General features: G+C 48.6%; 1 protein-coding gene across 4 annotated transcripts; it reads right to left on the bottom strand.

Moving 5' to 3' along the window:
• Positions 1 to 154: 154 nt before the first annotated feature.
• On the bottom strand, positions 155 to 20,465 carry LOC143112931 (phosphatidylinositol-3,5-bisphosphate 3-phosphatase MTMR3-like). Of its 4 annotated transcripts, none has more exons than XM_076275377.1 (21): positions 20,302 to 20,465; positions 19,206 to 19,304; positions 15,255 to 15,380; positions 14,601 to 14,690; positions 14,222 to 14,338; positions 11,861 to 11,943; positions 11,421 to 11,575; positions 10,837 to 10,933; positions 10,073 to 10,186; positions 9,585 to 9,778; positions 9,257 to 9,388; positions 8,940 to 9,051; positions 8,377 to 8,572; positions 7,240 to 7,425; positions 6,406 to 6,576; positions 5,816 to 5,961; positions 3,667 to 4,924; positions 3,295 to 3,405; positions 3,040 to 3,128; positions 2,013 to 2,039; positions 155 to 1,074 (listed from the first exon to the last, which is right to left on the bottom strand). In XM_076275377.1, the coding sequence occupies exons 3-21, from the start codon at positions 15,255 to 15,257 to the stop codon at positions 900 to 902; spliced, it is 3,456 nt and encodes a 1,151-aa protein (XP_076131492.1). In that variant the 5' UTR covers positions 15,258 to 15,380; positions 19,206 to 19,304; positions 20,302 to 20,465; the 3' UTR covers positions 155 to 899. The 4 variants fall into 4 exon arrangements, with proteins under 4 accessions (XP_076131492.1, XP_076131507.1, XP_076131508.1 ...); XM_076275392.1 differs by lacking the exon at positions 20,302 to 20,465 and adding an exon at positions 19,420 to 20,202; XM_076275393.1 differs by lacking the exon at positions 2,013 to 2,039 and having other exon boundaries at positions 20,302 to 20,464.
• Positions 20,466 to 21,372: the final 907 nt, after the last annotated feature.

The following is a 21,372-nucleotide window of genomic DNA, read 5'->3' as shown; positions in this document are numbered from 1 at the left end:
ACATACATCAGCACAAGTAGTGAGTCCGTTAATAGCACCTCTTTCCCATACCAGTGAAAGATCACACCTTCATAAACCCCTTTCCTTTTCCACTATCTGGTGAAATGCTAATTACCTTCTCCCACACACACACACACACAGATTAGAGACCGAGTTTAGGTGGGCAGTGTGTTGTGCTTTAATTCATTCACACACTTTGGGAGCACCACGTCCTCTGCAGGCAAACAGTCTCTCAGCACTCTGAGGTCCCCCTTAGATGGGGGACCCCCCAAAGGCTCTCAGCACGGCCTGGAGGAAGGGGAGCAAAGCAGCATGGGATACATGAGCAGGAGTCCGACACGACAAGACCCGCCCTCATCTCATCTCATCGCACCAGTCTATAACCGCCCGGGGGCCGGGTGCCACGGAAACACTCCGTTCTGACTGTCCATTAACAAGATGTCCGGGCACACGGCATAGCAAGTCCATCCTGGTCTCATACACTCACTCACACACACATACACACACACCGGTCACTGTCTCTCGCTTTCATAGCTGTACACATGGCATTATATACATAAATTTCATTCACACACTCACATTAACATTCTCTTCTGTGTGCGTGCAAACGTTCTCTTGCACACCCAGGCGGCTCAATTGTTAATTATATGTGTGCACAGGGAAGGGGGGGTGGGGGGACTGGCAGTCCGTTATCGGTCCAGGGGGTGAAGACTGACCACTGAGGGGGGGTATAAGCCAAGTTGGTGGGTGGGTGGGTTAGTCAATACGGTCTTTGATTGGCTGAATTCTGTTGTTGGAGCAGGCCGTGACTGGCCAAGCTCTGGTGAAGGTTTTAGTCGGCGTTAACTCTATCTGTGATTGGCTGATTCGGTCCGGGTGGGGGGGGGGGGGGGGGGGCCTCAGTTGGAGCTGGCTGTGATTGGCTTCTCCAGTTCCAGGTCGGCGGGGGGCACTGAAGTCAGGCGCAGGTGTCCGTAGCAGGCCTTGCACACACGGTTGGGCTCAAACAGCTGCTGGTTGGGAACCGCCACCTTCTGGTCACAGCAGCTAGCGCAGAACACGTTCCCACAGTTCCTGTGTGAGGGAGAACAGCAAGGCCAGTGGGAATTAACACTCGTACACTTTTACAACCACATTCAATTCAACAGCCCATAATGTGTTACTCGAGGCTGATGACCACATCTGACCATCTAATCAGCCTGAGTAACAGCATGGGATGTTGAAGAAAAGCAAAACAGATGCATTCAACAAATGGTCAAACTTGCACACTACCTAGGGAGCAGTTATTTTTGCACAGCAAAGCAAAGCATCAAGTGTGGATACGGCTTCTCAACGCGGTGTTGCCAAAATCCTAAAAGCGTGAGAACCCTAGCTCACGTTTCGGTGGGTGCAGCTTGCCTAATGGCTTGGCCGCTCTCTTGCCAGGCTAAGAGCCCAGTGCTCTGCTTTCTCTCTCTTTCTCTCCCTCTTTTCTTTCTCTCTTTCTCACAGACCGTGAGAACCAGCACTCATTCTTTACCCTCCTGCCTATTCTTTTTTTTTTATTTTGCAAACGAATCCAGAGTCTGCGCCACTAATTTCAACAAGAGATCGACATCTTAAAACCGTGCTGGCAGGATTGTTGTCGTGACTGGGCATATTTATGGAAACCAGGAAGAAGGAAGGGGGAGGGGGAGGGGGAGGGGGGAGGGGGGGGCAACAAATCCACCAGAGCCAGGATGGGATAATGAGGGGGGATTACTGTATTAGCCAGGCGTGTTGATTAAAGCAAGCGTGTTAATGCAACAGACTGACAGACACAAGAACAAGCAGAGAGGAGGAGGAGGGAGTGAATAGGTTTAGGGATGGAGGGATGACTGAAAGATGGAGAGAATGCATGGAGAGGACAGGGGGAGGGAGGAGGAGGAGGGAGTGAACAGGTTTAGGGATGGAGGGATGACTGAAAGATGGAGAGAATGCATGGAGAGGATAGAGGAAGGGAGGAGGAGGAGGAGGGGGCCGGGATCTCTCACCAGGCTTCTTCAACAGGCTCTCTGGCACTGCAGAGGAGAGAGGGAAAGACAGGAGAGAGGAAGAGTCAGAAAAGAGGGATGAGATCGGAAGAAAAGCACACTGCCCTGTGTGGCCATCCAACTCCAGCTCACAGACTGGTCACACCCATGTCCCTCCGATGACCAGTCTGTTCGTAGCACACAAATAATTTCCCACCATTCAATCTCATTCACCTCAGAGCCCTACTCGGCACACCCAAACACCACTCGAACTCGGATCCGAGCTGTCCAACAACATACAAGCTCTTCAAATATCAAATGACATGAGCTGCCCTTTCAAGTGAATTAATAAACACTAGTCCTCTTGTTTGGTCCACTCCACTCAGGGCCTGTCCCAAGGACTACACGGCAATTGTATTCTTGATGCCAGTTCTTGCCAACACCAACAATGCCTTCTCTACTTTGTATTCTTTCCTTTGTGCATCAGTGCTTCAGTGCAGAAATAAAGCCATTTCCCTGTTACTTAAATTCTCATCTCTTAACCTGACACAACCGAATGGCTCCTTCTGACTTAAGAGCAACCGCTCAGAGCTAACACAAATCACCGATGGCTGTGGTGGTGGTAAGTTCTAGAATCTGAGAGCAATCCAGGTTTGGGAGCGAGCCAGCTGATTACAAATGGGGAGTGACGGACGATCCTGTTCCAAGGAGTGCACTAGCAGCTGAACTGACTTAGGAGAGTCCAATCACAGAACAATACAGAGGAATGTTGCACAGAAATGAAAACAATAAACAAACACAAAAGACCAAATTCAGGGATGGGTAGCAACAAGGAACATATGATTATCACACTACTTAAGACACAATGGGATTCTATTGCAGCGTTTCTAGAGTTATAGTATGATGATGTATTAATTTACTGACGACAAGTTATGTTCCTTTATAGGACCATATAGAGTACATACAGTAGTCATTTTCCTCAAGGCTTTTCCAGGAGAAAGCTTAGAAGAAATTAGTATGTAAAATGTGTGTGTGTGTGTGCCTTCACCTGCAGTGGTGTTTCCTCGCTGCCAGCCAGAACTTGGTCTCACATCCATAGCAGTGTGTTGCTAAGTGATCTGGATACCACCGGGTCATCTTCAAAGACCAGACAAACAGAGAGACTTCAATACCAAATACACACAGCCCAATACAACAGCAGCTTCAGGAGAAATGAAAGTCAGGATCCTTTTCTAAATAGACATGCAAACTCTAGACAAACTAACACACACACATACACGCACACAGGGTGCGGTGCCCTCACCTCTGGTTCCCGCTGCTCCACCTGCTCCCAACTGCCCTCGGAGAAGAACTCGGAACTGCAGCGCGACAGACACACGGGCTCCAGATTATTCTCACCATCCGGGAGAGACGTCTGACGGGAAGAGAGGAGTCCTCGGTCAAATCATTACAAACTTGCATGTGGTTTCTAACATTGGTGCGCTACCCAGGTGTCACTGAATAGTGTTTAATCTGGTGTAGCTTGAGTTTGCTCTTTAACAACGTGTGAGAAAGTTTCCACGTCAGCTGCAAATGTGTGAATTGATTTCACATATTCTTATGCTTTATAATGATATCTGCGTGTTTCAGTGTGTGTGCGTGTGTGTGTGTGTGTATGTGTGTGTGTTGGCCTCACCAGCTCGCTGGGCAGTTCCCCGTTGACGCGCAGTCGGCTCCACAGCTGCTGCACCTGCCACTTGAGGTTCTCCACCTGCAGCTGGTGTCCGGCCTCCATCTGCTGCAGGCGCACCTGCACGGCGTCGCTGTGCACGCTCAGCCCGTCCTCCTCCAGGTGGCCAGCAGGGGGAGCCGTCGCCGCCACCGCCGCTGCCTCTCCGCGCGGCCGTGGGGCCAACCCCGAGGCCCTGCGCGGGAGAGGGTGACCACCGCACGGGGACGCGCCCGACGCCTGGCGGCTGAGGGGCCGGCGGGAGCCGTTGACCACGGGGTGGGTCTCGCCGTTGCACACGGCGGCAGCGGGAGAGGAGGAAGAGGAGGAGGAGGAAGAGGAGGGGGAGGAGGAGGAGGAGGGGAGGGGATGCAAGGCACCGTGGGAAGGCAAGCGGAGGCCGTTGAGAGTTCGGGGCGGCTCGGGCGGCGCAGGCTGTGTTTGGGGCTCCTCTTGAGGGGGAGTGTGAGAGGGTGTGTGGGTGGCTGGAGCGGCCGTCTCCAGGGGGCAGTGCGGTGCCTCGGGCTGGACGGCAGAAGAGAGTTCGCTGCCACCGCCGCCGTCCTCCACGTCGCCAGGAGGGGGAGTGAGCGGCTCCTCTGCCTGGCCATCGCAGTGGCCGTTGGTCATGTGACCGCCGGGCGGGAGGGGCAAGGTGACGCATGGCGGTGGTGAGGGCTCGCTGACGGCGTACTCGAGGGCCTGCTCGACCATCTCCTCGCAGAGCTGGGTGATGGGGTCCTGACGAGCAGCCGGCGCAGGCACCGCCGAAGACGCCTCAGAGGGAGACGGCGTGGGTGTGGAGAGAGTGGACGGGGTGAAGTCCTCGCTGACGTCCTCGGAGGGAGGGCCGCTGGACGCTGCTCCGTTGACCTCCTCTCGGGCCTCCTGGAGGATGTGCTCCATCTGAGCCGGCGCCACGCCCTCGGCCATGGACAGACCCGCCTCCTCCGAGTGCCCGTTTCTGATTGGCTCCTCGTTCCTCTCCGCCCGGTCGCTCGGCTCCTCCCCGCCAGGCCGCTCCTCCGGCGCCATCTCCGAGTCCGGCTGTTCTGGGCTTGGACCGGCCTCATCGTCCAGACCATTAGGACATTCGTTACCGTCCGGCGACGTTGCCATGGCAACCTCCAGAGCACGGAGGTTGGGGTCGCTGCAGCGACGACTAGGGGGAGGTCCTCCCTCGCAGGCCAACGGTAGGTCATCAACAGAACGTGTCTTGGGAAGCCTACACACACACACACACACAATCACACACAGAATGGGGAAAACAATTGAGAGTGATTCAATCACAGCACCTACTTAAAACAAATCATCAGTCATTAAATGACTCTGGTTTCTAATAAACCGGTACCAAGAACTGGTTCTGATTCAACTTCCAAGAGATCCAAGTCCAAATATTCCCCTTAACCAGTGGTGTAGATCAGGGGTTCTCAATGTTTTTGGTTCCAAGGACCCCCTCATAACCCTAACAATTAAGCATGTAATTCTCTGAAGATGTGGCCAGGTCCACTATCCCATGTTTTTTGGCATATGTGCAACTTCGTCTTTTGTCAGTTTTGGATTTTGCATCACTTGACAACATGGACTGATTCTTAACATTTATAAACATTTATCAGCTAGCTGGCTAACAAATAAGCCAAGCTAGGAAGTAGTAGGAATGGTTCTTCATGACCTAAGTGAAGTGAAATGTGGCTAGGAGCAAATAGACACAATTTGCTTGTTTTATGGGTGAAAAGGGGCATCATCTGTAGATATTAATTTTGAAAATGATAAAACTCAACTTTATAATTTCAAGCAAATGATTTTGCGGACTATGGCTATGGGTCGCGGACCCCACTTTGAGAACCACTGGTGTAGATCAGTGTTTCCCAAAGGGTGGGTCGCAGGAGATTTTATTTGGGTCGCCAGCACAATTTATGTTGTCTAATAAATTAAATATTGGTGGTTGCATGCATGTTGCATGTTAGATCTGAAGTGAAATGGGTCGCGATGGTCTGTCATCTTTAAAAAGTGGGTCCCCAGAAAAAAAGTTTGGGAAACACTGGTGTAGATGACCCTCTCATCCATCCTAAAACCATAAAGCTTTCCCCCCCCTGCAGTGGGGGTGTGGCCTCACCTGCCGTTGGGCGTGTCCTCAGAGGAGGCCTTGTGGGCGGGGTAGGGAGCGCACGACTCCTCACAGGGGGTGGAGGGGGAGGAGCCGGGCAGGTACACGGCACTCCACACCATCAGATTACGCACGTGGCACACTGGATGCAGCACCTGCACACACACACACACACACAGTCACACACACACACACACACACACACTATCATAATTTGTATGAAACCAACACTAGACCCTCACTAAACTAAACTTAGCCATTTTCTTTCATTTTCTTCAGTGTTTGAATGTGTATCGTCTTTTATGTTTGAATGTCCAGAAGTTTTTAAATGAGTGTGTGTGACTCGTGAAGCTGGGTGTGTGTGGATGTGTGGAGAAGTTTAGTTAGTTAAATTGTACTTTATTAATCTTGCAGGAAGTTACTATAGGAAATGTGTTCTCTGCATTTTACCCATCCGGGGGGTAGTGTACACACACACACACACACACACTCACAGCTCAGTGAGCTCACTAGGAGCACACCCACACTAGGAGTTCACATACACACCCGGAGCAGTGGGCAGCCCTTAACCCGGCGCACGGGGGAGAAGCTGAGCTCACCGTCTCGGAGTGTGGTGAGTAGAGAATGTTCCGGAAGGCTCTGTGTGCTGGACGCATCAGTGACCACACCGAGCAGGTCTTCTGCTGCACACAGCTCTCCTCCCGCTCCCTCCCACTGTTACACAGGAAGGTCCCGAACAGACACGAGTATGTGTGCTGCACCAACTTCACCTGGTCACACACACACACACACACACACACACACACACACACACACACACACACACTTATTTCAAGACAAAACCACAGTAACATCTTGACAAGCTCCAACACGCCTTATAATAACTTCATAAAGAAAACCTTCCCCTTCAGATCAGAAGAGAGCAATGTCGATTGTCAAGTTCATAGACACGCAGACTTCAAGCTGAAACTAAACTTCACACTGATGAGGGGAAAGCCCTTTCACATTCAGAACAGCAGAGACCAAGACAGACGGAGATAAAAAAAAAAAAAAAGTGAAAGTACAAGTACAAAAAGATCAAAACAGACTTGATAAGACAATAACTCATGACATTTTTGTTCTTTTCAGACACGTATGAAAAGAGAAAAATGATCTGTCGCCTCCAAAATGAAACACTCATGCTATTCATAACCGACGCATTTAGGCTTTTCAAAATAGTAGTGCTTTCAACAACCACATGCCACCACATAGAACAAGTGCACTTACTCTTCCCCTCCCCACCCCTCTGTCACACACACACTATACACTACTATAACCAAAATAGGGCTGTCTCATTCTGCGCAGTGCTTCTCATACTCATAGCAAAGTGCACTGCAGTTTGGTCACTGTGGCTACAGTAGCCTCCAGGCCTGCAGGGGGTGCTGTTGGCTCACCAGGAAGGCCTCGTTGAACTGGAAGGAGCAGGGGAACTGCCTCTGCAGCTGGTGAACGCAGTCCAGCCACTGCAGGAAGACGGGACAGCGCTCGTTCAGGTCGTCCGCCTTCTCGCCGTGGCCGCAGCGGTCAGCGAACTTGTGGCCGAAGTCCAGCCACTCGGTCTCCACCAGCACCTGGAAGCCCTGCCGACGGGAGGGGCCAAGACAGGAAGACGTGGAGTTTAACTCAGTGATGCAGCCTCTCAGAGTGATGTGGTTTGTATTAAATGCATTTGTTCCATTTTATGCAGTTACCGTTACTGTTTCTTTTTGTTATTGACAGAACGGACTCTGTCAAAGCTGCATAAAGCGTTTGCGTTTAAAACTGCTGACTACCTAACATTCATACAAAACCTTGTTAAACCAACAGCTTTGAACTGTTTAAAAAAAACAAACAACAAAAACAGAGGCATGTGTTCAATAAAAACAATAAGTCTCATGACTGACACATTTGGTATGTGGCTAATCACAGTCAGAATGTTCTGTGCATTTTCTATTTTTACTTTCCTGCTTTATCTGCAAACCTGTTCAGAAAAAATCTTTAACCCTGTTATTGAAGTCTGATAGGCAAACATAGCATGCATTTCAGCTGACACATCATGTCACGTCTTTCCCACCCTTTACGGGCACTGGAGTGAGCACACACACTTCTGAGGAAATTCTGCTGGTGAGGTGTGACCAGACAACTCTCCCACTTCCTGTCAATGTGTCTTTGTCCTCAGCACTGTTTGCATATCACACACCAGGTATTGTACGCCTTGTGTGGGTGGCTATGTAGTGCCTCTGGTCAGGTTCGGATATGTGCATTTACCTACTGCACGCGACTGCAGTCTGCTCTCCAGTCTGGTTTGACCAGTCCACTACAGGGCCCAACTTAATAAATGGCAGCCTACTGAGCACTCTCACTGGTCACTGGTCATCCTAATCCAGCCTACTGAGCACTCTCACTGGTCACCCATCCTAATCGCATGCAAGCGTTCGAGTGTGGCATAGCATTGAATGCTCTGTCCATACCGAGTTCAATAAATATGCTGTTCTATCGCGTCATGTTTCTCGGTCAATAGAGCGGAGCAGCGCGAGTTTCCTGGGTCTGACCTCTATGGTGCGGTAGAAGGGGTCCAGCAGGAGTTTGGAGAGAGCCACGATCTGGGGCGTGCGGTCCCAGCCGTCGGAGCAGTGCACCAGCACGGGCCGGCGGTCGCGGTCCACCGCGTTGATCACCAGCAGCGCCGCCTTCAGCAGCAGGGACAGGTGCTGCAGCCACTTAGTGCTCTCCAGAGCAGACAGCCAACTGGAGGAGAGGAGAGAGAGGGAGAAAGAGAGAGAAGGAGAGAGAGAGAGAGAGAGATAGAGGGAGAAAGAGAGGGAGAGGGAGAAAGAGAGAGGAGAGGGAGAAAGAGAGAGAGAGGGAGAAAGAGAGAGAAAGAAAGGGAGAAAGAGAGAGAGGAGAGGGAGAAAGAGAGAGAGAAATGTGATGTCAGTGAGGATGAGGAGACCATGTTATCATTAAGAAAATCAAAGGTGGTAGTTGTCTAAAAAATTCATTCATTCGTTCATTCTACTGGAAGTGAATTGATAAAGGCTTGTAAAGTCCATGATGCCAATGTGAAGAAGTCAGGTGATGATGCCCAGGGTTGAGAAGTGGGTGGGGCACTCACTTGGCCGGGTCGGGCACCTGTGCACAGAGCGAACGCAGGCACTGGAAGCTCTTCCTGATGGAGTGGATGTTGGCCATGCCCATGAACACCACCTCACAGTTGGGATAGTACTCTACGGCAACACATAAGATACATCATTACACACACACACACACACACTTTCCATCACAGGCACATACAATTACACAAAATATCAGTCTTAGTCTGAACCAATACTCATAGAACTGTAGTATGGACTGAGCTCTTGTGTCCACCAGTAATATGGCAGCCAACCATGATGCTAACTCCAAATCTTGACCCCCTGGATTGTCCTTTACCTGGACATTCGCAGCCGCCCCCTTTCGCCCGATTGGCTACTGCAGCAGCATATGACCTGGCATCCAATATCAGCAGCTTCTCTGGAGGTGTAGCTGTTGGCTCCGCCTCCACATCACCATTGGCAACAGGATCTGTGACGGAAACATTTCAGGCAAATTCAATAACTTGATTTTCCATACCATAGGCCACAAATAAAATATATGAATACCGGTATATATGATTGGTAACTCTCAACTTTTATTGCATGGTACCTTACTATTACGAAAAAGACTAAACTCCTCTTTACTAACAAACATGATGCACACACACACATGAGGAGACACTGACCTGCGTTCCCGTTAGTGCCGTTGGTGTGCGCGTGACCACAGGAGCCGTTGCTAAGCGGCACGATCGCATTGCCGTTAGAGGTGCAGGCCTTGGCGATGGCCTGCACCAGTTGCTCGTCCTCGGCACTCCGCCAGCCCCACCAGCTGACCTCGGGCTGCCCGCAGCGGCCAATCACCGCGCCCGTGCTCTGGTGCCTGGGGCGGGGGAGAGAGAGAGGAGAGGAAGTGTCACGCCAGTCCACACACAAACATACGCATCTGCACTCACACATCCACATGTGTTGACTCAACATTTCTTCTCATAAACAAGGCTTGAGCCACTTGCATTGTCACACAAACACACCTAGCGTTTGCATCTACTGCCGACACCTCACACAAACGCCCCTACGCAAGTTTTGTAACGCTAACTAGCGCGGAACTCCAAACACCCGCAGTCCACGCGGACACACATCTGTACACCACCACGGCGGCGGACGCACGGACACGCACCTGTACACCACCACAGGGAACCTCTTCCAGGAGCGGAAGGCGGCCACGTTCTCCAGCTCCTTGTCCGTGACCGACGCCGGCACCAGCAGGAGCTCCGGGTAGCTGGAGCAGAGCCTAGAACCAGAACCAGACACCACATCACACCAGAGCACAGCAGGGCGAGAGGGTCACACACCCACAGCCTGCCTTATGAACTCCTCACACTCAGACAGAGAGAGCCGCTCAGACCACCAGACACCGCGGCCTGACATCGGACACACTGCCGCGTTTGTTTGGCAACAGTGTGTGTGCGTGTGTGTGTGTGTGTGTGGGGGGGGGGGGGCACATTCAACTCCATAGAAGACTAATTGTTTGTGAGTGGCTAATCTTAGCTGAACGTCAAACAAATTGTGCCTGTGACAGCTTTTGCCAATAAATAATTGTAACAATTTCCACGCACTTAAAGATCACAAAATGATTTATGGAAGTGGTGTTCGTGTGCATCCTTCCATTCGTTTGGCAACAACAAGCTTAACTAATATTCTGCGGCGGCTACAGTTATCTGTGAAGACAAAGAGGCTGTTCTCTGAATGCTCAAGACAAGAGTTGAGATGCCCTGTCTCTCAAAAGAGCGGTTGAGTGCTGATCTTGAGTGATTCGTGTCAGAAAGAGTAATTGTCTATTCTTTTTGTCTGTGATTCCTTCATGGATTTCTTCTGTAAAGGATCATTGCGAGACAGCGGTCATACACTGACACAGTGTGGCAGAGGGGAGGCTGATGTCACCTGAAGCCGCGGTTGATCTCTGATATCCTCCACGCGCTGTCCATGTCGAAGCCCATGCGCTCCACTTCGTTCTTGAAGCGGGACGTCACGTGGTCACCTAGGAGATGACAGGTGGGGGTGTCAGAATGAATGAAGCGGTGGAACTCTGGACGTGTTCATGATTTGAGTGGCGATAGGGAGTTATTGATTGCTTTGTGATGTGAGTACGTGTGAACAGGTATGTGAGGCATGTAGGCCTGACTCATCCCCTTGGGAGGTGACATCTAAGTTATGCACGTTGAGTGTGCATAATAGGAGCGCCTGAGCCTCAGGCTAAAAGAGTGCATGTGAATAGCTTGGGAAGAACACCAGTAGTAGGTGCAGCATGCATGTATGAGATCACTACCTTGCATGGACACAAGAATGTACTGTACTGGAGTGTGAATGTGTGTGTGTGTGTGTGTATGTATGAAATTCCTGTTCTATTGAAACTCCCTCATGTGTGTCTGTCTTGTCTGTCTGTCCGGTCTGTCTCTGTGTGTGTGTGTGTGTGTGTGTGTGTGTGTGTGTGTGTGTGTGTTACCTGCTCTGCAGATGTCGTTTACCTGCTCTGCAGATGTCGTTGTGGGGCTGCTGCTGCTCGTTGGTGTGGACGTGGAAGGAGAAGGCGAAGAGCTGCTCCAGCTGAGCCGGCGGCCGCGCAACTGCCCCCAGACGCTTCAGCCAGTCCTGGCACTGCTCCGCCTGCGCAAACTGACACCTGTGCCCGAGGGCAGAGGTCAAAGGTCACTCACGCAACGCACACACATCACGACTGCTAGCTGTAACAAGTCATCAGGGGAATACATCAACACCAGAGAACAGCAATGCATCTTAATCTCATCACAATGTTACCTTGCCTCTTTCTTTCAATTACATTATTACTAGTAGAATAGACAATGTCCATTAGATTAATACTTTTGGCTAAGTACTTCCATAATTCAACAGTAATGGGTCTGTCCTTAGGTCGTTTTGATGGTCAAGTGCTGGTGTGTTTGCTCTGTACCTGATGACCTTGCAGTCTTTGCAGATGACCTGCAGCTGAAACATGTCCCGGCACTCCACGCTCTCGATCAGCTGCAGGGGAACCTGGCATTGGTGGAGAACAGAGAGAGAGAGAGAGAGGGGGGAAGGAGAAGGTTAAGGTGACAAGGAGTTATTTGGCAGACACCTTTGCCCAAAGCAACTTCAATTTGCATCTTACACTCACTGGGAATCGAACCTGAATCCCGTAAATTGCTTTCGATGCTATCAATGCTAACAGCTGGTAGCACCACCACATAAGTGTTTGGCTGGGAGAAGTGATAAGGAGTTGGGGGGCTGGAAGCCATTGTGGCTCTAAGAGGTGCTTTTATCAAAAGCTGCGGCCCCTTTGGAGTTACGCAACCATGGCAGGCAGGCAGGCCTGCGTGAGAAGCCAAGGCCGAGCACAGGCCAACAGACACGCTAACCCATTAGCCTGCGGTGGCCCAGACCAACAGACAGACAGACAGGCAGGCAGACAGAGAGAGAGAGACAGACAAAGAGACAGACAGAGAGACAGCAGATTGTGAGCGAGCGCTGAAGTGCTGCTTTGTGCGGGTCCTTCATTAGTGCCGAGTCTACTAGCAGGTTAAGCCAAAACGCTGATGAAAAAGCTCAATGTAGACACAATTGCTGACAGCAACCTGATGAAGTCACGCGTGATGCAAAGAGTGCTCTTCAAACTGTCAACCTGAGACATTCTCAAACTTACACAAAGTTCAATTCTCATTCATTCATTCCAAACAGACGAAAATAACCATGCACACTCAAACGTCCCCCAAGGGTGAGTGCATGGGAATTACTGAGATAGCATCCACAATAGGCTCGCACAAAAGCAAGACGGCAAGATGGAGCCTGAGGTTTTCTCCACTCCTCACTCAGACATTCAGTCTAGTGTGCATGTCTCTCTGTGTCTGTGTGTGTGTGTATGTGTGTGTATGTGTATGTCTATATGAGTTGTTAGGGCAGGTACTTGTGACCACAGCTCAGCTGGTGTCGCTCTCTTTTCTCTGACGCGTGATTGCTGGCACCTGGTTCAGCTGCGTATCCATTATCAAGCATGTTGCCTTGTCTCCCTCACTGTCCCCCTGTGCACACTGTCCCACACTCTGTCTGACGCACTGCATGGAAACAACACACCAAATCCACACGTGTACGTGTGTGTGTGTGTGTGTGTGTGTGTGTGTTTGTGTGTGTGTGTGTGTGTGTGTGTGTGTGCAGTCTGTATGTGCTGATTGCACATGAGCGTGTTGGAGATAATGTACCAGCACAGGCCATCAAGATACGAGTGAGGCTCTGCTTCCTTGCAAAAAATCTGTGTGTTCATCATGACCTACATATCCGCTGGTTTTTTTTTTTTATATACTCTAGTTGAGCCGCCAATCTTCAACACAGTTGGGTCTGTGCTACTGCTTGTTATGAAGCCTGCGAGTTCACCAAGCTGCTCTCTGGAGAGTCAATGTAAACTCAGTGAACCCAACTCATGTCATTCTGACTGACCACCTCTTTCCTGTCTTGCTGGTCTGAGGGCTGCTCCCTCTCTCCCTCTCTCTCCTTCTCTCTTTCTCTCTCTGCCTCTCCACTTCTACTGCAGTGCCCTTCACGGCGGCTGAGGCGTGACTCCCGTCACGGCATGACTCGGCTATTCCCAGAGCCTTCCATCAGGCCCTAGCAACGGCACGAGGTCACCCCTGCGGCATGCCACATGGACAGCACACAGAGAGAGAGAGATGTATAGACGCGTCCCCCAGAGCCTCCCAGAGCTATCTATATCACACCCTCTCACGGCACTCCGCTCCGTTATGTCTGACAGTCAACAGCCACGCAGCAACAGTCAGAGACATCCACTCTGTGCTGTATTCGGTAAGCTGATGTCAGCTATGTAAAATAGGAATTTGTTTTGCAAAGCGGAAGGCCATGCATGTGAGTATAAAAAGGTGTATGATGGTATGGTACATTGTCTAAAAATAAATGTACCGAGTCCCAGTCGTGTGCAGGGGTGGTTTAGGCTGCCTTATTCATTATGGTTCAGAAATTATATCTATGGGGGTAATGCCATGGTGCTGCAACATGCAAACACTGCTGTCAGCAGCAGAGCAGTTGACACCAATTATGTTATGGCAAGAATGTGCTGTGCTTAAAAGTGCTCGTCTGTCTCTCTGTGGTTTGGGTCTCGTTTCCTGTGGCGCACAGTCCCAGAGAGAAAAGGAGGGTGTAAAAGAGAGAGAGAGACAGAGAGAGAGAGAGAGAGAGAGAGAGAGAGAGAGAGAGAGAGAGAGAGAGAGATAGAAAGAGAAGGAGAAAGAAAAGGCTCCACCCAAGTGCCCATAGAGCCCAGACTCACGTTGATGACGCTCTCTTTGAAGTTGATGTGCAGCCGGTAGCTGGACATGGCAATGATGGCATCCTCCGCCCTGCCCACATACTCCACACACTCGCCATGAAGCTCTGAGAAGGGAACCTGCATTCATACGCACACACGCAAGCACACACACACATACACACACACATACACACGCACGCACAACCTCAATGACGTCAATGTCACGTCAATGTACATGACACAGGTAAAGGAAATACATTTTTTGTTTTGTTTTAAATTGAGTTGAGTGCAAGCACCGTATTGACAATTAAACATCTTTATACGCTTGCTAGCATGTTCCTGTGCGCGTGTGTGTGTGCGTGTGTGTGCGTGCGTGTGTGTGTGTGTGCGTCTCCCCCACCTGCAGGTTGTCTTCCTCCAGCACAGGGCTCTTCCTGGAGAGGGTCAGGCTGGCCTTGCCTGCCTCTGGACTCTGCTGGTCCTCCTCATCCTGACAAACAGGAAGACCTCAGTCAGTGTCAGTATCCCCTTACTAACCAACAGTCCTACCACTGCACTGGACATCCGCTTAGCGCTGTTACAAGTGCTACCACTGCACTGACATTCAGGGGTGCGCTTCCCAAAACCATAGTTGCTAACTAAGTTAGCAACTTTGTTGGTTGCAATGGAATTTCCCATTGCCAACCAAGTAAGTTGCTAACTATGGTTTTGGGAAACGCACCCCAGGCTAGATCCCTCACTTCACCACAGCTACAGTCGCATCCTCGACAGAGCACCACTGAGGTAAACACATCAAGGCTACATCCTCTTTACAAAATCATTTTTCGGTAAACATATACCCAGAGGTTTCATGTAATACCATACACCACATCCTGTTAGTGTTTTTGTTGTTATGACGTGTTATATGAGACGCTCAGCGGGAAGTGGTGCGCTGGTCGGACTAAGCTGTGGGTTTAGTCGTGGTGAGAGCAGATGGAAACATGGCACGGTGGCGGCGCGCAGGTCGACCTGTGACACAGTGAGGGTATGAGCCACGGCGGGGAGCGAGCGTTACCATGGCTCCCGCGGCGGAGAGAGGGGTCACACTCGTGAGAACACCAGTCCTTTGTGCTGAGGGGAGCGCGAGGCTGCCAGAGAACGCGGGTCCCGAAAAACGCAGGCAGGAGGGTCACACGGAGAACTGGAACAGAGAGAGAGAGAGAGAGAGAGAGAGAGAGAGTACGGAACCATGAGGAACAGCTCATCATTACATCATGCACCACCATTTCATTTTTTGACATACTTTATAATAAGTCCATTCATTTGAAGAACACTTGATATATCCTCTCTGCTTCACTCCATGTGGGTGAACAGTGACGTGCCTCTGTACCTGCTCACAGGCCCATGCCAAGGAGAGTGCTGCTACTTGTAAAACTGTGAGCAAACAGTCTTTTCAACCTGCACACTGGGAGAGGCCGTCTCGCCATGCCAAGCACCAGATTTACAGACACATACACACAAACATACCTCTGACCCTTATTCTGGCTTCTTGCGAAAGTGCTAAAGTTAAACACACGCCCTCCTCCCAATAAGGGGGCATTCAGTTCAGTCGGCTTGCTCAATCTCAGAGATAAACACACACACACACACAAACACCTGGCAGAAAATGCATACTTTGGAGAGATAAAGAGTAGGGTGGTTATGGAGGTTGCAAGAAAAGGCTTTCATATAGATTAATACCACACAAGAGTTCCATGGCCTCCAGCCCTTAACTACCAAACAAGCCCAAACACACACACCCCTACTATGCTACAACCATGGTGCAGGAAAGAAAAAAACAGTCAAAGCTGAGTTACAATACAAGGAAGGATTCGATAGTGAAGACCTTCATAAATGTCAGATGAGTGTCTGATAAACTAACAGGCGCTCTAGTGTAAAGAGACATGTAGCTGGCGGAGAGGTGGTTGGCCACTGGCGACTGGCGAGGGCTGGAGGAACTGCTCAACCACCAGCAGAGCTCCAGCAGCTCGCCACCAGGTCACCCTGCTCCCACGGCCTGACCACACAGCTCCGGGCTGGGACACCGCCCCCTGGCCACCTGGGACAGCCTCCACTCAACCACTGCGCGGGGGATGAAAGACACGGGCCCTGAATGGCACAATGAAATAAAAGGTCTCCTTTAAAAAGAAACCGTCAAGTCAGGGTTCCTGCAGAAGTACAAGGCATTGTGTGCACTCGCCCTACTAAAAACATGCTAGTCAATAATAACCTTAGATGGAGGAACAAGAAAAAAATGTAAGCCAGGATAAGAATATCGGAGACATAAAACATTCCTCTCTCACACCCACTCTAAAACAACATCCAGTAGTAAACCAGCAGCAAAGGTGAGATAGCACTTCAACAAATATAACAAGTAATATTGGCGGGCGTATGCCATTAATGGTGAGATTAGGACTGAATAGCAACTGTTATGGCAAATGTAAACACCACTGTGGTAGCACTTCCTTGGACTGTGCTGGAAACATGTCTTATCTCACAGTCCCAAGGAAATCCCATGTGCTCCCCATATGTGAAGGCCAACACTTTGTTGTCTTGTTCATTGGAATACTATGAGGTACCTTGCATAGATGTAGCTTGAGCCAAAAAAGCCTTCCTTAGCATTGCATTCTCCAAACTCCTCTGCAGCTGCCGGACGGTATGCGCCGTGAAAGTTATATTTCCTGATATACCCTGCAGGATATTTCCTGCAAATGCTTGATGCAAGAAATGTTAATGAAGAGACTGAGCGAGGTGCACTGTGTTTCAAGTGCTTCTACTGTCATTGGAGCTTTAATAAGGTGTAACAGCGAGGAGAAAAAAAGATACAAGAAATACTGGAATCCAGCCATCCTCTCTCACTCGACTGGTTGGGTTGGTGCTGGCAACACTCGCATCACAGGATCAAACTCCACGCACTGATAAAAACATAGCCTTCCGCTCCTGTGCGTCTGGCCAAAACGGTTTGGACGACAATGACCACAGCTCTGGTCCTGATTCCCATTGGCGTCCCCAGGCACACTGTTCCAGTGCTTCCTCTCTCTCCTCTCGTTCCTCTCTAGTCCTCTATGCTGCACATCCTCATGCCACACAACTCATTAACACCAGACCACAATCAGCTCATTCACTTCTTAGTGGATCACAAAATATCTCAGCTATGCCAAAGGAATTGCCCCCCCACCCCACCCAAACATAAACACACAGACACACACCTCCCAACAACAGACCATGGTGGTGAGGATGCCTGCTGTTCCAGTCACGAGGGTGCTGTGTCCGACATTCCAGCTTTTTTTGTTTGTTTGCCGTTTGTTTCCTTTTGTTATTGTTAATATTTCATTGGAGTATTCTCTAGCAATCATGGTAAGTTCATTCCCAGAGAGACAGAGAGAGAAGGTTTGGCAAGGGCAAAGTGCAGACTGTTATATAATCTGATATCAGTTGTAGTAATTGAGCACACAGACAGCCATAAACTACGGAAAGAGTGACAGTTCAGATACCCCCACAGTGCCAGATGAGATGCTACCCTTCACAATCATGAGGCCAAGTGAGGACAGTAAACAAACAAACACACACACACACACACACACACAAGCTCGCAAACACATACACAAGGTTGCACACACACACACACACTGCCTACATACTTTAAACAGACCAATCCATATGGTGCATTGAACTTACGTACTAACAGTTTCATTCACACTCAAAGCAGACCTCTCAGGCGAAGTGCATGTGAAACATTTCCCGTATGTACAGCTAGAGTGAGCCTAAAAGCATTTCTTACATGTGCTGCTACTGTCTCTATTACATACAATAGGCTCAATCTGATTTCATGATTGAAAATGTTCAGCATATGCATGCTGATCTAAATTTGCAAAGGTAAGAAACAGAATCCAAATGTTTGATGTGATCTTTGGCACTTGTCAAGACGCCGCCGACCCCTGGAAGCCCTTTGACCTTTGCCCTGTGAGTGCCCTCCCTTCTCACGTAAAGCTGGATTAGAGTGGAAATCTGCCCGAGCAGAGGTGGAGAAGTGGCAGCCTGGGAATCCGACGCCAGCCCTCACCTATTCAGTCACAGCACCTGACAGATTCACCTCTGAGAATATCCAGTTCAAGGAGAGACTAACTACAAAGACATTAATGGCAGTATTCAGTGCTGAATAAAAAAAAAAGTTTTTTTTTCTTTCTTTTCTTCAGCTAAGCCAACAAGTCACCAAAGTAACATGGACTTGGGAGAAAGGCTGAGAGGTGAAATCCAGGTCACAAAAACTGTCGTCCAGGCTTTTCGGAGCTGCTGCCCGATCAAATGCAGGACCATGGGCAGAGCCCAGGCTGGATACCATATCTGGCACTAAGCTGTCTGCAAAAGATCGACCTCACCTGGGAGTCTTAAACAAAAGCTTCCAGCCCCGGAGAGCTGGCTCAGGGCCACGCTGCAATCCCGGCATCATGTTAACCTGGGTAAGCCCAGACCTGGACACTTCCTGACTCAGAGGGAGCGGAGGGGGGAGTGGGGGGGTGAGGGAGAGGGGTTAGGATTGGAGTGCTCAGCCTAAGAGTGAGCAGAGAAATAATCAGCTTGGTGTATCCGGCAGCCTGCAAATCTCCCTCCTCCAAGTGAGCACAGTCACTTGACTGCTTGAAGTTTCACAGAGGGATCATAATAATAAAGGAGGGGTGGCAAAAGCAAAAACAACCGCCATGTCATATGACTCTCACATTACTGCATTCAAGAGCTTAAATTTAGTTGCAAACATGACCTTTTCCACCATAAACATACATCTGTAACAACAATTAAATACAGTTGAGACTGTTCAGTTCTCTTTTCATTGCTTTGGGTAAGAGTAAACTGCACTTTAAAATATAATTCAGCAACCATTGCGATCCTGTAAAAAAAAAAACGTTTCATGCAAAATTACCACAGACTTTTTTGTCTATGTGCAGAGAATGGCATGACGCTTACCACATCCTCTTAAAAGAATTGTTACCTGGAAAAGATCAAATTCTTGCTAGCTTCAAAGTAGGACGTGTAGCATCTTGCAGGTGTGTTAATCGATCATAGTTGTCAGGCAATGGTAAGATGATATCTGTGAAACAAAGGAATGATAGGTATGACATTGAAAAGCATTCTTACAAGTACCGAAATGGCAGATGCTGTGCAACTATACGTGAGAAATTCATTCATATCTTTCCCCAACGAACCTTGATGTTTCAGCTGGAAGTAGTTGAATTCTATTGCATTTTCCCAATTGCCTATTTCTAGTGTTAAACCCTATATTTTTAACAATTTAAGATGTATGTTAACTTGTGAGAATGAATGCAAAGCAGCAGAGTAATAGATGCGAAACAGCATTATCATAACTTGAATATAACATGACTACTAACATAAAATGAACCACAGAATACGGCAAGATAGAATTCTATACGTTTTCTTTCATACAGGGCAATTGTTATTTAGGAATCAGGCGATATGAACTGGTCTTACGCTACTAACGTTACACAGTTAAATTAAGACTTATTTCAATTGTATTTCAATGAGAATATCTGCGGCGACGCTTCAGTTAACATAAACTGACTATCGCTTTTTATCGATGTATGTTAATATTATCTGGCTAAAAAGCGCACGACTCCCTTTGCTAAACGCTAGCTAGATAACGTTACCCATTTAACTAACGTAGCTTGCAAGCTAGCCAGGCCAGCTAACGTTGCCGTTAGTTATTTAGTTTAAACTAGCAATAGCCTGCTAGCGTTAACTTCTTCAGTGCATAGTTTTATCTGTTAAGCGAGACTGGGTTTAACGTTACACATCATTGACAGCATAACATTAGCAAGCAACAAACAAATAAACTACTCGCGCTGAGTACACCTAATTACAATTGTGCTAGCTATATTACAGTGTGATAATTTAGCTAATTTACATATCTGTAGTTTCATTTTTATACAACGTTATGAAGCTAGCTAAATGGTTTTCTACCGGTTGACACTGACAGCCTCGTTATTGTTGTTGTTGTGGTAGAGGGCGGAACCCAAAACGGAGGCCGCAGCTTTAACACATCGATGGCGAAACACTCCTAACATACTCACTTAAGATTGCATCCTGCACAAGAATCCACTTTTTCCACGTTTCTGTTGAAATTGGGTATAAATACTGCATTTAAGAAGGTATAAACAGTGCTTTCTTAATCCGTCCTGTTGGAGCTAAGCCGCCGCCATCGCTTTCTACCAACACTAAAACGAAATGACGTAAGGACGTAAACTACACTGCTCTGACGTATCTACGTACTAGTACACCAGAAGAGCGAAATGTAAACAGTGGCTGAAAAATCAGCTGATACATCACACAGCAATACAACTGAACTCCAAACGAAAGCGAGCTTTGTCAAAACCTTCTTTACTTGATTCAACTGCAAACAAAACAAATTATTACCTTTAAAACACTAGACACCTATAGGCTACTTTCAAAGCATTAGATGGGACCTTTCCATAAACTAGAAGCATTAGCGCAGGCCTACGAGTCATTTCCACAAACGAACCCTCAACAATTCAGTAACACACTATCAGTTCTAGTGGCTAAGTCCTTATGCCCATTATTCAACGAGACTGAGCTTATCATTAGGCTACTGGCAAAAACATGTTTTTAAAACGCCGAACTGTAAACAATCGGATTAGAGCCGACATGTTTATCATAAACCAGCTTTTTGCCTGACAGCGGGAAGAAAAAAAAAACAGACCTAGGCCCATGGCCTATCGAAAATGTCAGTGTAGTTGAGTAAGTAGAACCGACACCAAGTTGATATGAAGAATCATGATTTATTAGGTTTCCTTCCACATTATTGTAGCCTAGTCATATTCATCATATAGCCTACCAAACTAATAAGCAGAATTATTCAGCTAGGCTTCCTAATAAAACACAATAGCCTACACGAACTTAATCATTATCCCAAAGAATTCCCTTTAGAGTCTTACACGACTGCTTTAATCTAGACATTGAATTGAAAAGATAGGAAGGAAGTGAAAGTGGCAATTTATAAATAGATTTTCCTCAGTCTTTTTAGACATAGTGCACATGGCTTAAGACCAATGTCCCCTGTAATCTCAACAAGTGGCAAATAGTGAATAAGAATAGTCATTACACTGACCATTAATATTTTTCTC

This window comes from Alosa pseudoharengus, unplaced genomic scaffold, assembly GCF_046254945.1.
Source record: "Alosa pseudoharengus isolate Yale_2024_CS ecotype anadromous, Long Island Sound unplaced genomic scaffold, YU_APseudo_1.1 YU_APseudo_1.1_scf_106, whole genome shotgun sequence".
Taxonomy (NCBI): domain Eukaryota; kingdom Metazoa; phylum Chordata; class Actinopteri; order Clupeiformes; family Clupeidae; genus Alosa; species Alosa pseudoharengus.
The sequence above is the reverse complement of the archived record's forward strand: the minus strand, read 5'-3'. Positions and strand labels throughout refer to the sequence as shown.